The 18028-nt window shown below is 46.4% G+C and overlaps 1 protein-coding gene across 1 annotated transcript in view; it reads left to right on the plus strand.

The window, feature by feature from the left end:
• Positions 1 to 18028, plus strand: part of DNAH9 (dynein axonemal heavy chain 9) — a 206620-nt gene that overhangs the window by 35221 nt on the left and 153371 nt on the right. Inside the window, exons 10-12 of the mRNA XM_073881496.1 lie at positions 1541 to 1655; positions 6226 to 6294; positions 7908 to 8034. Coding sequence (XP_073737597.1) covers positions 1541 to 1655; positions 6226 to 6294; positions 7908 to 8034 — 311 coding nt within the window. The remainder of the gene's footprint in view (positions 1 to 1540; positions 1656 to 6225; positions 6295 to 7907; positions 8035 to 18028) is intronic.

Below are 18028 nucleotides of genomic sequence, written 5' to 3' on the forward strand. Positions count from 1 at the left end.
CACCAGGAGTGCCCCAGGGCTGAAATCAAAGTGTCAGCCAGGCCAAGTTCTCATCAGGAGGATTTGGGGGGGAAATCCAGTTTCCAGTTCCTTTTATTGGGAGAATCCAGTTCCTTGTGACTGTCGGCCTGAGGTCTGCAATTCCTGGGGGTCAGGGGCACTTAGTGACTGGAAGCCAGTCCCCTTCCTTGCCGTGTGGCCAGGCTATGTGGCCACCTCCATCCTCAAGCGGGTAGTGGCACCCTGACTCCTTCTCATGCTTCCAATCCCTGACTTCTCCTTCTGCTAGCAACCAGAGAAGACACCCTCCTTTTAGAGGACTCACCTGATTAAGTCAGGCCCACCTGGGATCACTTCCCTTTTGCTCTCTAACATAACATCATCACAGGAGTGCTTTCTCATTGTAGCCCGTTTCCCAACACAGTAATGAGAAGAGGATTATGCAAGGCTGAGGGTCGTTAGTGTCATTGTAGAATTTTGCCGACCGTGGAGTTCAGGCAGAAAGTGACTGTATAGATCTGGGTTGAGTATAAGATATCAGGGAGTGGTGGGGTCTGTGGCAAAATAAAGGAAGAGACCACTATTCAGCTCCAGTTGCTAGTTAGAAGCAGTGGCTGATTCTCACCAAATCTTCCAACTGAGATTTATTTTTTATTTTTTTAAAGATTTTATTTATTTATTTGAGAGAGAGAGAGAATGAGACATAGAAAGCACGAGAGGGGAGAGGGTCAGAGGGAGAAGCAGACTCCCTGCTGAGCAGGGAGCCCGATGCGGGACTCGATCCCGGGACTCCAGGATCATGACCTGAGCCGAAGGCAGTCGCTTAACCAACTGAGCCACCCAGGCGCCCCCAACTGAGATTTAAAAAAAAAAAAAATCTAATTCTTCTTCAATCATGACAACTAATTATGAGCAAAGAAGCCCACTGCATGGACTAAAGGCTATCCAGACTCTGCTAACTCTGGTCAATCCACGTGGCCTGTCTCATAACCTTAGTGAATTCTCATAGAAACCATGGAAATTAAGCAGGGAAGATATTATTCCCATTTTATAGGTGAAAAAACCAGAGGCCCAACGGGATTAAATTGCCTGTTGAAGGCAGGGTTTTCAACCCTGAATGTACAATTGAATTCCTCTCCAGAGCTTTTGGGAAAATACAGACGACCAGGCCCCACCCAGACCGATTAAATCAGAAAGGCGAAATCCGGGTCCAAGCATCAGTAGTTTTAAAGAGCCCCCTAGGTGCAGCTGATACCGCCAGGTGGAAGGTCACTGGCGTGGAGCCAGAAGGCCAGAGAGCGCCGAGCTGGGAACCCCCATCCTCCGACTGCATTTAATGTTCTCCCCAAGGTCACTCCTCTGTACCCGAGCCTACACGGCGATCTCCCAGGAGCTCCCCCATTTCAGTGTGAGCCCAGGGTGACGTTAGCACGTGAAGGCACAGGACGCAAAACGCGGGGTAACTGGGGGGAGGTGTTCCCGGGCAGAGCGGGGGCTGGGGGCCAGGGCCTCACTCATTCTGCCTGTGCTGTGTCCCCAGGGTTCTCATCGGTGCACAAGAACATGCCCACTGTGGCCGGGGGGCTCCGCTGGGCACAGGAGTTGAGGCAGCGCATCCAGGGGCCCTTCGACAACTTCAAGCGCATCTCCCATCCGTGAGTAACTGGTTCCTGAAAGGCGGGTTCGGTTTAGGCTTCAGCTCCTGCTCTGGAATTTTGAGTGTTGGAGAAACGCAACTCACTCAGCTCAGGCATGAAAATTCATCTTCATTTGCATACTCAGCAATAGACCAGCATCTCAGTCCATTTGTGCTGTTACACAGAATACCATAGACCAGGTGGTCTACAAACACCAGAAACATTTCTCACAGCTCTGGAGGCTGGGAAGGTCCAAGGTCACGGTGCCGGCAGATGTGGTGTCTGGCGAGGGCCCACCCTGGCTCACAGATGGCTTCTTTTTTCTTTTCTTTTCTTTTTTCTTTTCTTTTCTTTCTTTCTTTCCTTCCTTTCCTCCTCTTCCTTTCTCTTTCTTTTTCTTTCTTCCTTCTTTCTCTTTTTCTTTCTTTCTTTCTTTCTTTCAAGATTTTATTTATTTGACAGAGACACAGCAAGAGAGGGAACACAAGCAGGGGGAGCGGGAGAGGGAGAAGCAGGCTTCCTGCAGAGCGGGGAGCCCGATGTGGGGCTCGATCCCAGGACCGAGATCATGACCTGAGCCGAAGGCAGACGCTTAACTACTGAGCCACCCAGGCGCCCCAGATGGCTGCCTTCTTATTGTGTCCTCCTAGGGCAGGAGGTGTGGGGGACCTCTGTGGAGCCTCTACTTAACTTGTATACTAGTCCCTTCGTGAGAGCTCCCCCCTCTTGGCCTAACCACCTGTCAAAGGCCCCACCTCCTAATGCCATCCCATCGGGGGTTAGGATTTCAACATATGAATTTTGGGGTGAGGGGGCGCAAACATTCGGGAGTGAGATCGATACATTTGGACTAATTGGGGGCCCCTTGGTGTCAACTGAGGCTTAAAGGATGACCGGCTGTCTCTTCTTGCTCCATGAGATTGGTTTCTAGAAGTAAATGAGTCAAGCTTTTCAAGCTCCGTGGGGTTCTACCAACACATCTCTGACACCACGTCTCCCCTCTCCTAAGGTTGCGGGAAAACAATGAAGCCTGAGTTTCCTAAAGCGTGGTGTGAGGACTCTGCCTATTAGCGTACCCTGGGCTGTTGTTAAATGCAGATTCCTAGGCCTCACCTCCCATGCCAGAATCCGAATCTTGAAGCGGGGTGGGGCCTATGAATCCATGTCCTTAGCAAGCTCCTTGCTGCGATTCCGAAGGTTGGCCAGGTTTGGAAACCGTTGGCCTGCCGCTCATCCGAGCCTGGAAGCCAAGCCAGGTATAGAAGCACCTCAGCTGCTAGAAGGGAGAGACAGAACTGTTTGCAGGATCGCGTTCAGGATGCTTCGAGGAAGGGCAGTCTCTCTGAACCCCTCTTTCTAAAGAACTGTGTCGAGGGTACTCAAACAAAACAGAAACAGAGGGACTGACGGGGAGACACTGGTCTCACAGGTGTTCTGGCACCAGGTAGGGCTTTAGGGACGGTCTGGCCCAGGTGGTAAGACTGAACGCTTTCAGAGGCCCAGAAGATGATGCAAGACAGCCAGGATGGGGTCCAATGGGGGTCACCCCCGCCCCATCCGGTGCCGCCCAGTGGAAAAGCAAGACTCAGTATGAGCCATCTGCTGATTCCGAGAGAAGCTGAAAATTGGGAGGTGGATGTCAAGTGGCCAACTTTAGAATTAGCAAGTATCCCCCCCCCTTTCCCCAAACTGCGCACAGATCAGATAAACAGGCCTGCAGGTCAGGTGGGCCCAGCAGGCAATCCATTTGCAACATCTGTTGGGGCCTGAGCTAGCTGAGCTCTGTTTTGCAGAGGAAGAAACTGAGGGGAAACAGACAGGCCTACCTTCCCAGGGCGAGCCCAGAAAGAACTGGAACCGTCTGGGGCTCAGGCGTCCCCAGCCACAGGAACCCTGGCCCTGAGTGCTGCTGAGCCCTCATCTTCTCAGACCTGCCGGTGGATGTGGGCTGGCCCAGGGGAGGGGCTGCCGCTGTTCCCCGCGCGCGAGAGAGGCAGCTGCACTTTATCAGCCGCCAACATCGGCGGCCGATGGCGATGGAAGGGTGGTTAAGAGTGCCCGGGCCTGGAGCAGGGATCTGAATGGCACCCCAAAGTGTCTTCTACAGTTCCCCTGAGAAGTCGCATTTGTTTAAAACTGAATTCACAATCGTACTGTATCCTATCACATACACCTGACCCTTGAACAACACGTTTTGAACTGTGCGTGGATTCACTTACACCCAGATTTTTTTTTTCTTTTCTTTCTTTCTTTCTCTTTTTTTGCTACAAAGTTTTATTCTTTCCATTTGGTCCAGGGCTTGGGCAAGGGCTCCAGGGTGGTTAAAACCTGCCTAGTGGATGCAGGGAAAGATAGATTCAGGCAGAAGCCCTGACACCAGGGGACTACGCGAGAAGGACCCCTCAAGGGCACCAGGCTCCGGAAGCTCCTCGGAGTGCTTGAGAGTGAGCCCTTCCAAGGGGAAGAGCCACCTGCCCAGCCCAGCGTGGGTGCAGCCAGCCTGCGGAGGTGCGGCAGGTGCTCATGGTCTTCTTGAGAAGTTTCACCTGCTCATCTAGGAAGTGGTTCTCCGGGATTCACGGAGGTGGGGGTCTGCGCAGGCAAAACCCAGGGCCGGCGGACCCGGAAGGACCTGGTTCAAGTTCTTGTCCAGTTCCTCGGCAGCTTCCATGGCATCGTAGGTTTTACCCTTTACATCTTAGGCCACATCATTGAAGTAGAAGCCTGGAGGGAGGGAGGTGTAGGTGGTTTGCAGGTGTAGGCTGACCAGGCGGCAAACGGTGGCCTCCACGTGGGTGGAGTAAATCTGATGAACCTGGGAGCTCGTGGTTGGTCAGCAAGAAGGAGCCAAGCTCAGGGGATGGCTGAGAAGATGGTTCCAAAGCTTGAGATTGGGAAAGAGGTCGGAGGGGGGTGGGAGGCTGGAAGAAGGGGTGGTGCCAGGTCCGTCCCCGGCACACACCGCTGAAGCAGGAGACAGATCCGGGGGCTGCTGGGCGCGCTGCCTAGACAGAGTTTTTACGGTGCTGTAAATGTATTTTCTCTTCCTTATGATTTTCTTAACGTTTTCCTCTGCCTAGTCTCCTTTATTGTAAGCATACAGTATATAATGCATGTAATGTGGGAAATATGTGTTCATTGGCTATTTATGTTATTGGGAAGGCTTCCGGTCAACAGTTGCTATTAGTAGTCAGGTTTTTAGGGAATCATAAGTTATGGGCAGATCTTTGCATGGAGGTTGGCGTCCCTAACCCCCGTGCTGTTCAAGGGTCAACTGTACATACAAATGGGTTCCTAAGAATGTTTTCCATTCCTCACCATGAAGGGAAGTAGAACCTACGGGGAGTGTACATTTACTCCTGTGATTTATCAAACTTCCAGGCGCCTGGCACGGGCCCTGGTGTGGGAAACCGTTGTCCCCTCTGGTTGCCTTCTCCTCCAGAAACAAAACTGAGATCTGGGGTTTGGGAGCTTGCAGAAATCTCACAGCTCATGAGGGTAGGGCTGCGGGGGGAGCCGGCCCACCTGGTCCGAAGCCCTTTCCACGTCTCCTTGCTGCCTGGACAGACACATCTGCTCATTCACCAGGAAAGGGGACTAAGCGACTGGAAGAAAAAAAAAGCCCTCCAGGAAATCCAGTGCTTTCTGTGCAGGCATGAGGGCTTACACTGAAAGCTCAGGAGATCTGGTGAAGAAACCTTGTATCGGTTTAAAGACCAAATAGATTTTTAAAAATCTTCGCAATAAGCTGCTTCATTTTGCCAGCAGAACAAACAAAAACAGACCCTCTGACACTGTTCATGTGAAGGTCCTGAAAAGTGCAGATACTTCACCAATTTCCCCAGAGGCTGGTCTCTTCATTTTGTGTTGCAAAGGAGCATCAAAACCAGGTAACGGTGCGGGTAACTAACAGTGCCTGCAGCCAGACTCCGCTTCCGTTCCTCTGGGGCTCCCAGCATCCCCGTGGAAGCCTCTGTGTGTGTGTGTGTCCGTGCATGCATGCACGAATGTGCATCGGTGTGCTCACATTTGGGGGCCTAAGAGGTGGGAGGGGAACCTCGTTTAGACACGTCCATGAGTAATGAGAAGAAGGGTTTGTCATCCCATGTTCTGGAAGGATTTCAGAGAAATGTATGTGGGTGTGTTATTATATATGTATATACACATATATAAAACATTGTTTAATGTTACATAGTTCTGTTACAATGTTATAACGCATATATAGTTTTTTTTCCTTAAATACAGCAAACACCTAGAATTTTCCTCTCGTGTCTCAATTTCCCTTTCATTGAGATTTTGGAAGGACTTCACTTACCCATGCGTGACTGGCTGGGCTAGGGGTGGGTGGTGGCCGTGTTCCACCACCCCTGTCACCTGGGGGGCTGCCTGAATTTCAGGAAGTGCAGGTGCCCTCTGGTGGCCGGTGGGTGATGTTCCCAAGGAAGGCGGCGGGCTCATTGAGGGGCTTTTGGAAACCGGCCCAAGAAGCTATTCAATCTGTTCTTTATAGGCTCCAGTTGGTTACTTAGATCATTCTTTTGACGTCTTCTGAATGGATGCCATTTCTTCTTCTCTTTTGTGGGGATAGTTGCATGGACTCTGCCGAAGGAAAGCGAATGACCCAGAAATATGAAGATACGCTCTCACTGCTGGAAAAGTAAGCAGCTTCCGGGATTGCATTGTTCTGCAAATGGCATAGCCCCCCCCCCCCCCCCCCCCCCGTGAGGCCTTTTGTGGTTCTGGGTTTGTGCAGATTCCCCCCCGGGCGAGGGGCGGGGGTGCTGTGTCTTATGATGGAACCAGGATGTCTGTGAGTAGGGCGCTTCTGGGTCACCGACACAGGGTCTCTGGGGAGGGCAGCTCCATGCTCGGAACAGGCACTTTCCAGGGTAGTTTTGTTGGGAGCGTGAACTCGGCAGAGCTAGAGGAAGTAGGGCGCTCCTCATGGCACCTTGAGATCGGTGTCACGGAAAATCACAGCAGCTGCTCGTTAAGCAGAATGCAACCGTCTGTGCTGCAGAAAGAGAAAATGAGTTTTAGAAACAGTTCCTGGGTCCTTTCGGAGAAAACACGAGAACAACAATTAACGTGGACTCTTAGTTGTCCCTGCGCTGAAGCCGCGGTAAGTCTTTTGCGGGCACAGTTTCAGCCGCCCACGCTGCCGCGCGGTTAGCAGATCCCCAGTCCAATGATGTCGGCACATCCCCTGGCTGGGGGGCCCTTCAGTGTCTCCCCCCGCCCCCCGACTCTTGTCTGTGTCGCGTGAAGCGCCGTCCCTGTGGCCTTCACCCCCCTCTCCAGCCTTGGCCCTTGCCCCCTCCGGCCTCAGGCGTTCCCAGATCCCAGCCCACCCTTTCTCACCTCTGCTGAGAGCGTGCATTTCCCTCTCACTGTCCTACCTCTGCTCATCCTCTGAGACTCGGTCAAGCCTCCCCACGGCCCCTCATCCATGAAGCCTTCCCGGGATTCTCCTCATCACACACTCAGCCCTGCCATTAGATGCCGAACGCCCTGTCCATCTCTCCAGGATTGTGCTTCTGTATTTTCTGTTTACCCATGCTCCACAGCATTAGCTGCCTTGACCATGGGGTGTTGATTCATCACGTTGTCCCTCAATCCCAGCACGTGGGAGGGGCTCAGCGTGTAACAACCTAGCGATGGACGTCTTGGGCTGCATGAAGATTAGTGTGAGAGCAAATCTTTGCCAATAACTTCTTCCAATGTTTACTGAGACTAATCACAATTCCCCTTATGCCCTGCAAAGATTGCACAGAGCCTTTCTTTCTACTCTCCTCTGATTTAAGCTGGGCCACCTTTCGAAATGAGGTGTTACCTGCAGGAGCTTACATGCCTGGCAGAGCCACTGACTCTAAGTTAAGAATGGATTCAGAGAGGGGTGCCTGGGTGGCTCAGTGGGTGAAGCGTCTGCCTTCAGCTCCAGTCATGATCTCAGGGACCTGGGATCGAGTCCTGCGTTGGGCTTCCTGCTCAGTGGGGAGTCTGCTTCTCCCTCTCCCTCTGCCCTACCCCCCCTTGTGCTCGCTCTCTCTCTCTCTCTCTCGCTCACTCTCTCAAGTAAATAGAAATCTTTAAAAAAAAATGAATTCAGGTATTTTACCAATAGTATCTTCAGTTCATGATATACATGTGCACATAAAGATACGTAGATATCTGGGTTATGTATATGTTAAGATATTTCTGTCTTCAGTTGGGCATTGCCAGATACCGGGAGGGTGAGTAAGAGGTGACTGTTGTCTCTGGTTCTGGCAGGTACGAGACAAGACTTTATGAGGACTGGTGTCAGACAGTGTCAGAAAAGTCACAGTACAATCTTTCCCGGCCACTCCTGAAACGGGACTCAGAGACGAAGCAGATTGCCGTCAACTTTAACCCCCAGGTAAGTCAGGCAGCAGGAACTTCCTTTTGGGTTCCTGAAGGGACTCCTTTAACTCTACTGATTTCCAAGGCAAAAAGGCTTTTTATAAGAATATGCAGAAGCTGCTGAGAAGAATTTCCACCCTGGATCTCCTGTTGGGGATGAATCCTGTGGTGCGGTGTTTTCTCAAGTTGTCCAATGTCCACCTTTTGCTCCACAGTTGGCCAATAGATTTGTGTTGATTTTGCACAACAGAAGATATTGCAAAATAATTTTTTAAACTTTCCTATGTGTGTAATAAGAGCTTTATGGTGAACTTGACTTCAGACACAAAGTTAGAATGGCAGTTACACTCAAGATGAACTCATCTGAAAGTTTATCATATTCTAGATAGACACCATCTAGAATTCCAGAAGGTATATTTATTTAAACAGGTAATAGATATTGCTCCCCATCTTTGGACAGATGGGGTAACAGCATTACCATGTAGTACCAAACAGTTGACTCCATCTACCTTGAATGCATGCTGCACATGAAGGCCGTTGACTAGACACGGGAGGGCCAATCCAGTATAAGACCCCATTCCTGCCCTCAAGGAACCCACCAGCTAGTTGGGAGCTAGAACCTCAACATGCAAAGTTGTATCTTTATTAGATCATATATGATACGTCACAGAGGAGTAGCTTTGGAAAGAAGACTGTAGATGACTGCTCCTCAACGGAGGCAGTTTTGTCCCCCTGGAGACACTTTGGGTTGTCAAATATGGACTGGATGCCAATGGCGTAGGGTGGTGAGTAGATTCTAAGAATGTTGCTAAGCTTCCTAACAATGCACAGGACAGCACTCCACAACCAAGAGTTTTTGTCTGAAAATGTCAGTAGTGCTGAGGTTGAGAGAGTCTGCTCTATATGGTCAGAAGAGCAGAAGACCCTTATGCAGCATGGAAAACACAGGCTGGAGAACATGAAAACCAAAAGCTAGTCCATATCTGGAAGTATAGCAGGAAAAAAATTTTCAAAAGCGTAGGCTGCCCCGAGCCAAAAGCAATTGCCTACTTCTGTCTCAATGGCATGATCTCCAGGAATGCAGCATATAGAGAGAGCCGGAAACAGAGCTGATAGCATGTGAGTGTCTTTTGAGAAAATTACAGTTTAAGTAGAACATCAATTCCGACTGGAATCAAAGTCAGCAGAGGGAGTTGGACGGTCCACTTCTTCACTTGGATATGACATGAGCCTGTCATTTAACTCACTTAACTGCTTGGCATAATTTTATCAGCATTCACTGTGAGCAATGTTGAATGTTAAATGCCCAAAGTGAGGAGTTTCTGGATTTCCAACTAGGCCACAGTCTAGATGTTATAATTGTAGGAATGCAGCCCTCAGGATGAGACCATATTGAGAATGGACCACTCCTCCTCCGTATACTCCAGAGCAAGGACTCTCTCTGCCCCAGTGCACAGCAGGTGGTAGGTGCTTTATAGGTGTTCACAGGTGAGAGGAGGAGAGGAAATTAATACCTGAATTATAAAGTGAGTCAAGGGGAGACAACCAAATGCACAAGTCAAAGAAGAGCTGCAAACATCACTTAGCTCCAGCTTCGAGCCATGTGACAATGGCTGTGCTAGTAAGAATGAATAGAAACATATTCTAGAGGGACATGATCAGATTTGCCCCTTTGGGGCCAGGATAGCAATTATATGGGAAAAATATATATATATTTGTAAATTACTTCTTTAAACTATTTTAAATTCCCTATCGGCATTTAAGTTATTTTCTAGTTTTATCAATCTGTATTTCATTGATCATAGGATGCACTTTTTTTTTTTTTTACATCTTGGCGTCTCTGAAAATGGCACGTGTTTGTAGCTTAACACACCACATTTTTTTCTTTCCTCTTTAGTTGGACATGATAATGTCCAACTAAATAATAGTGAATCTTACCACTGAAGACATCTTATGATGAAATAAAATACAGTATAAATAATGCTACAGGAAAGATCTTTAGTTATTGTTGCATCCATCCTCAATGGTTCCTTTGGAATAAATGTCTCAGAAATGGGATAAAGGATGTTCCCATTGTGAGAATTCACATGTGCATTATCAATTTGGTCTTGGAAGATGGAACTCTGTTATTTTCCTACCAGAAAGATATCATCCATTTCTTCAAATCACTTCCAGCCTCTTGAACTAAATATATATATATATATATATAATATCTCAGCATTGTTTTAATTTGTATTTGTTTGACCACTAGTAAAGTGGAACTTTCTCATGTGTTCATTGGGCAGTTATAGTTCCTCTGTGAATCGCTTGTTCATGTCTTCCTCCCACTTTGGAGTGGAAGTGCCCTCTTTTCCTCTGAATTTGTTAGAATATTTGGGAAATATGTGTCAGATATTAAATCTGTTGCATATGTTTGTTTTCGTATTTTGTCAGTTGAGGTGTGCCATTTTATTATATGAATGATACTTTATGCTTATAAATTTTACCTTTTATTTTCTGGTTGTATGTTCGGAAGGGCTTTCTCTGCCTCGGTATTATATAAGTAGCCTCCAGGCTTTAATTTTTTGTTTTCAGTTTTTACATTTAAATTTTTAATATCTATCTTGAGCTTATTTCAAAATAAGCTAGGAGGCTGAGCTCCTTTCCCTGCCGAATGGTTAGCATTTGCCTTAACCCTGAGGAGGGTTGGCTGGGCAGCAGTGAAGCATTGGCCTAGAACCATTGCAGGGAGAGTAAGAGCCCAGGTGTCTCCATGCAGAGGTGGGGTGGAGGGGATCAGAAGGGGGTGGGGAGAATCTATGGCCTGGTATCTGTTTTGCCACCCATACCTATACACATCAGTCCTCATAGGTTCAGAGGTAAACAGGATAAATAAACAAAGAGTGTGGGGCACCAGGGTGGCTCAGTTGATTGAGCGTCTGACTCTTGATTTCAGCTCAGGTCATGATCTCAAGGTTGTGGGATGGAGCCCCATGTTGGACTCCGTGCTCAGGGCAGAGTCTGCTTATTCTTCTCCCCCTGCTCCTCCCTGACACTCTCTCTCAAATAAATAAATAAATAAAATCTTAAAAAAAAAATAAAGGGTGAAGACCAGGATGCCTAAAAGCCCAGCCAAAGGCCTCTTTTTCCATTGGATCACATCTGCTTGGCCTGTCACTTGGGCAGTTCCACTAAACTTAGCACCCACAGAAGTTCAGAGAGGCCTGGGTGACTTCCATTTCCTAGTATATTAAAATCCAAAGGCAAGATGGCGGAGGAGTAGGAGACCTGGATTTCGTCTGGTCTCAGGAATTCAGCTGAATAGGGATCAAACCGTTCTGAACACCTACGAACTCAACAGGAGATCGAAGAGGAGAGTAGCAACAACTCTCTGAACAGAGAAGCGACCACTTTCTGGAAGGTAGGGCGTGCAGAGAAGTGAATCCGAGGCGATATTCGGGAGGATAGACGGCGGGGGAGGGGGCCTCCGTCGGCCGCTTCTGGCAAGTGCTAGAGCCGCGGGGCACAAAATCGGAACTTTGAGAAGTGGGCTCCGCGGAGGTACGTCGCTGCAGTGGCTAAGCGGGAGGTGGAACCCTCGCGGGACAGTGTGGTCTCAGGACCCTCGGGGTCACAGAAAGACCGGGGGTGCCTGAGTGCGGCAGAGCTCCCAGGTATCGGAGCGGGGAAGCCGGCTGCAGAGACGGAGCCGAGGCTCGGGCTCTCAGCTCGGGGTTGCCATAAACTGTGATCTGCGGCCCAGTCGGGCCACTGCTCCTCCAGCAGGGACCCAACAAGCGGCAGAGCTGGGGAGACTCCCCTCCCTCCCCCGGGAGGAGCGGCGCAGGAGCGCACCACAGTGATCTGCTGGGTTTGGAGACGCCACACGGGGTCGGGTGCCAGAGATAGAAACGCTCGGTCACAGGCCGGGTGAGCACGGAGTGCGGCCAGAGATTGGGGAGATGGGAGTGACTGCTTTTCTCTGGGGACACACTGAGGAGCGAGGCCCCGAGTTCTCAGCTCCTCCGGGTGGAGATTGGGAGGCCACCATTTTCACCGTAGTCCCCCAAAGCTGTACCGAGAGCTTGCAGGGAACAAAAGCTCCCGAGAGCAAACCGGAGCAGCTTGCTTAGCCCGGACCGACAAGGGCGAGACAATTCCGCCTCCGGCAAAGACATTTGGGAACCATGGCAACAGGCCCCTCCCCCAGGAGATCAGCAAGAACAGCCAGCAAGCCAAGACCAAGTTTACTGATCAAGGAGAATGGCAGAACTCCAGAGCTAGGGGAATACGGCACATAGAATTCATGGCTTTTTTTACCATGATTCATTAGTCTTTCAAAGTTAATTTTTTTAACTTTTTTTAATGAATTTTTCTTTTTCCCTTTTTCAACCAACATCTTAATCCCTTTCTTAAACATTTTTATTGTCATATTCTATCCCTTCATAGTAGTTACCCTTGTATTTGGCATATATATATATAAGTTCTCTCTTAAAAATCTTGAGATACAGTCTCTTCTAACAGATCAAAATATACCCTAAATCTCTAGTGTATGGCTTTGTTCTAGTCTCCTGCCTGATCACATTCACTCCCCTTTTTTTTCTCTCTTTTTTTTAATCCTCTCTTTTTTCAAACACCTTCTTATCAATTCCTTTTTAAAATTTTTTATAATTTTCATCTTTACAGTCATATTCCATCCCTTCATCTTAACCCTCATTTTGTACATATATAAGTCTTTCTTTCTTTGAAGTTTTAGGAGGCACTTTCTTCTAACAGACTAAACTGCACCCAAAATCTAGTGTGTGACACTGATCTATGCACCAGCCTGATCATATGTGATCATATTCTGTTTCTTTTGTTTTGTTCTGTTTTTGTTTGTTTTTATCTCTTTTTTTTCCTCTTTGTTTCCCTTTCTTTTCCCCTGGTTTCAGGTCTTTTCTGATTTGTTTAGAGTATATTTCTGGGGACGTTGTTACCCTGTTAGCATTCTGTTCTCTCATTCATCTTTTCTCCTCTGGACAAAATGACAAGATGAAAAAAAATCACCTCAACAAAAAGAACAAGAGGTAGTACCGTCAGCCAGGGACCTACTCAATACGGACATTAGTACGATGTCGGAACTAGAGTTCAGAATCATGATTTTAAAGATACTAGCTGGGCTTGAAAAACATGGAAGTTATTAGAGAAACCCTTTCTGGAGAAATAAAAGAACTAAAATCTAACCAAGTCGGAATCAAAAAGGCTATTAATGAGGTGCAATCAAAAATGAGAGCAGTAACTGCTGGGATAAATGAGGCAGAAGAGAGAATCAGTGATATAGAAGACCAAATGATGGAAAATAAAGAGGCTGAGAAAAAGAGAGAGAAACAACTACTGGATCACGAGGGCAGATTTTGACAGATAAGTGATACCATAAGACGAAACAACATTAGAATAATTGGGATCCCAGAAGAAGAAGAAAGAGAGAGAGGGGCAGAACGAATATTGGAACAAATTATAGCAGAGAACTTCCCTAATGTGGGGAAGGAAACAGGCATCAAAACCCAGGAGGCACAGAGAGCCCCTGTCAAAATCAATAAAAATAGGTCAACACCCCGACATCTAATAGTAAAACAAGTCTAAGAGACAGAAAATCTTGAAAGCAGCTCAGGAGAAGAGATACGTAACCTACAATGGTAGAAACATTAGATTGGCAACAGACCTATCCACAGGGACCTGGCAGGCCAGAAAGGACTGGCATGATATATTCAGAGCACTAAACGAGAAAAATATGCAAGCTAGGCTGTCATTGAAAATAGAAGGCGAGGGGCTCCTGGGTGGCTCAGTCGTTAAGCGTCTGCCTTCGGCTCAGGTCATTATCCCAGGTTCCTGGGATTGAGCCCCGCATTGGGCTCCCTGCTCAGTGGGGAGCCTGCTTCTCCCACTCCCACTCCTCTGCTTGTGTTCCCTCTCTCGCTGTGTCTCTCCCTGAAAAATAAATAAATAAAATCTTAAAAAAAATAATGTGAAAATAGAAGGAGAGATAAAAAGCTTCCAGGACAAACAAAAACTAAAGGAATTTGCAAACACGAAACCAGCCCTCCAAGAAATATTGAAAGGGGTCCTGTAAGCAAAGACAGAGCTTAAAAGCAGCATACACCAGAAAGGAACACAGACAACATACAGTAACAGTCACTTTACAGGCAATACATTGGCACTAAATTCATACCTTTCAGTAGTTGCCGTGAATGTAAATGGGCTAAATGCCCCAATCAGAAGACACAGGCTATCAGATTGGACTAAAAAACAAGACCCATCGATACGCTGTCTGCAAGAGACTCATTTAGACCCGAAGACACCCCCACATTGAAAGTGAAGGGGTGGAAAACCATTTACCATGCTAATGGACACCAAAAGAAACCTGGTGTGTCAATCCTTATATCAGATGAATTAGATTTTAATCCAAAGACTGTAATAAGAGATGAAGAAGGACACTATATCCTACTTAAAGGGTCTATCCAACAAGAACATCTAACAATTGTAAATATCTATGCCCCTAACATGGGAGCAGCCAATTATATAAGGCAATTAATAACAAAAGCAAAGAAACACATTGACAACAATACAATAATAGTGGGGGACTTTAACACCCCCCTCACTGAAATGGACAGATCATCTAAGCAAAAGATCAACAAGGAAATAAACACTTTAAATGACACACTGGACCAAATGGACTTCACAGACATATTCAGAACATTCCATCCCAAAGCAACGGAATACACATTCTTCTCTAGCGCCCATGGAACGGTCTCCAGAATAGATCACATCCTAGGTCACAAATCAGGTCTCAACCGGTACCAAAAGATTGGGATTATTCCCTGCATATTTTCAACCCACACTGCTTTGAACCTAGAACTCAATCACAAGAGGAAAGTCGGAAAGAACTCAAATACATGGAGGCTAAAGAGCATCCTACTAAAGAATGAATGGGTCAACCAGGAAATTAAAGAAGAATTAAAAAAATTCATGGAAACCAATGAAAATGAAAACACAACTGTTCAAAATCTTTGGGATACAGTAAAGGCAGTCCTGAGAGGAAAGTACATAGCAACACAAGCCTTTCTCAAGAAACAAGAAAGGTCTCAAATAGACAACCTAACCCTACACTGAAAGGAGCTAGAGAAAAAACAGCAAATAAAGCCTAAACCCAGCAGGAGAAGAGAAATAATAAAGGTCAGAGCAGAAATTAATGAAATAGAAACCAAAAGAACAGTAGAACAGATCAACGAAACTAGGAGCTGGTTCTTTGAAAGAATTAACAAGATTGATCAACCCCTGGCCAGACTTATCAAAAAGAAAAGAGAAATGACCCAAATCAACGAAATCATGAATGAAGGAGGAGAGATCACAACCAACACCAAAGAAATACAAACAATTATAAGAACATATTATGAGCAACTCAATGCCAGCAAATTAGATAACCTGGAAGAAATGGATGCATTCCTAGAGATGTATCAACTACCAAAATTGAACCAGGAAGAAATAGAAAACCTGAACAGACCTATAACCACTAAGGATATTGAAGCAGTCCATCCGAAATCTCCCAACAAACAAAAGCCTAGGGCCAGATGGCTTCCCAGGGGAATTCTACCAAACATTTAAAGAAGAATTAATACCTATTCTCCTGAAACTGCTCCAAAAAATAGAAATGGAAGGAAAACTTCCAAACTCATTTTTGAGGCCACCATCACCTTGATCCCCAAACCAGACAAAGACCCCATCAAAAAGGAGAATTACAGACCAATATCCTTGATGAACATGGATGCAAAAATTCTCACCAAAATACTAGCCAATAGGATCCAACAGTACATTAAAAGGATTCTTCACCACGACCAACTGGGATTTATCCGTGGGCTGCAAGGTTGGTTCAACATCCAGAAATCAATCAACGTGATACAATACATTAACAAAAGAAAGAACAAGAGTCATATGATCCTCTCAACAGATGCAGAAAAAGCATTTGACAAAGTACAGCATCCTTTCTTGATCAAAACTCTTCAGAGTATAGGGATAGAGGGTACATACCTCAATATCATAAAAGCCATCTATGAAAAACCTACAGCGAATATCATTCTCAATGGGGAAAGACTGAGAGCTTTTCCCCTAAGGTCAGGAACGCGGCAGGGATGTCCACTCTCACCACTGCTATTCAACATAGTATTAGAAGTCCTAGCCACAGCAATCAGACAACAAAAAGAAATCAAAGGCATCCAAATCGGCAAAGAGGAAGTCAAACTCTCACTCTTTGCAGATGATATGATACTGTATGTGGAAAACCCAAAAGACTCCACCCCAAAACTGCTAGAACTCATACAGGAATTCAGTAAAGTAGCAGGATATAAAATCAATGCACAGAAATCAGTGGCATTCCTATACACCAACAACAAGACAGAAGAGAGACAAATCAAGGAGTCGATCCCATTTACAGTTGCACCCAAAACCATAAGATACCTAGGAATAAATCTAACCAAAGAGGCAAAGGATCTGTACTCAGAAAACTACAAAATAGTCATGAAAGAAATGGAGGAAGACACAAAGAAATGGAAAAACGTTCCATGCTCATGGATTGGAAGAACAAATATTGTGAAGATTTCAATGCTACCTAGAGCAATCTAAACTTTCGGTGCAATCCCCATCAAAATACCATCTACTTTTTTCAAAGAAATGGAACAAATAATCCTAAAATTTGTGTGGAACCAGAAGAGACCCCGAATAGCGAGAGAAATGTTGAAAAAGAAAAACAAGGCGGCATCACAATTCCGGACTTCCAGCTCTATTACAAAGCTGTTATCGTCAAGACAGTATGGTACTGGCACAAAAACAGACACATAGATCAATGAAACAGAATCGAGAGCCCAGAAATGGACCCTCAACTCTATGGTCAACTTATCTTTGACAAAGCAGGAAAGAATGTCCAACGGAATAAAGACAGCCTCTTCAACAAATGGTGTTGGAAAAATTGGACAGCCGCATGCAGAAGAACGAAACTGGACCATTTCCTTACACCACACACAAAAATAGACTCCAAATGGTTGAAAGACCTAAACGTGAGACAGGAGTCCATCAGCATCCTAAAGGAGAACACAGGCAGCAACCTCTTCGACCTCAGCCTCAGCAACTTCTTCCTAGAGACATCGCCAAAGGCAAGGGAAGCCAGGGCAAAAATGAACTATTGGGATTTCATCAACATAAAAAGCTTTTGCACAGCAAAAGAAACAGTCCACAAATCCAAAAGACAGCCGGCAGAATGGGAGAAGATATTTGCAAATGACATATCAGATAAAGGGCTAGTATCCAAAATCTATAAAGAACTTATCAGACTCAACACCCAAAGAACAAATAATCCAATCAAGAAATGGGCAGAAGACATGAACAGACATTTTTCCAAAGAAGACATCCAAATGGCCAAGAGACACATGAAAAAGTGCTCCACATCGCTCGGCATCAGGGAAATCCAAATCAAAACCTCAGTGAGATACGACCTCACACCTGTCATAATGGCTAAAATTCACAAGTCAGGAAATGACAGATGTTGGCGGGGATGCGGAGAAAGGGGAACCCTCCTACACTGTTGGTGGGAATGCAAGCTGGTGCGGCCACTCTGGAAAACAGTATGGAGGTTCCTCAAACATTTGAAAATAGAGAGCTACCCTATGATGCAGCAATTGCACTCCTGGGTATTTACCCCAAAGATAAAAATGTAGGGATCCGAAGGGGTACGTGCACCCCCATGTTTATAGCAGCAATGTCCACAATAGCCAAACTGTGGAAAGAGCCAAGATGTCCATCGACAGATGAATGGATAAAGAAGAGCTGGTATATATACACAATGGAATATTATGCAGCCATCAAAAGAATGAGATCTTGCCATTTGCAACGACGTGGATGGAACTGGAGGGTGTTATGCTGAGTGAAATAAGTGAATCAGAGAAAGACATGTATCATATGACCTCACTGATATGAGGAATTCTTAATCTCAGGAAACAAACTGA

The sequence above is a fragment of the Callorhinus ursinus genome, unplaced genomic scaffold, assembly GCF_003265705.2.
Source record: "Callorhinus ursinus isolate GAN/ISIS: 27379988/994484 unplaced genomic scaffold, GSC_fseal_2.0 scaffold43, whole genome shotgun sequence".
Taxonomy (NCBI): Eukaryota; Metazoa; Chordata; class Mammalia; order Carnivora; family Otariidae; genus Callorhinus; species Callorhinus ursinus.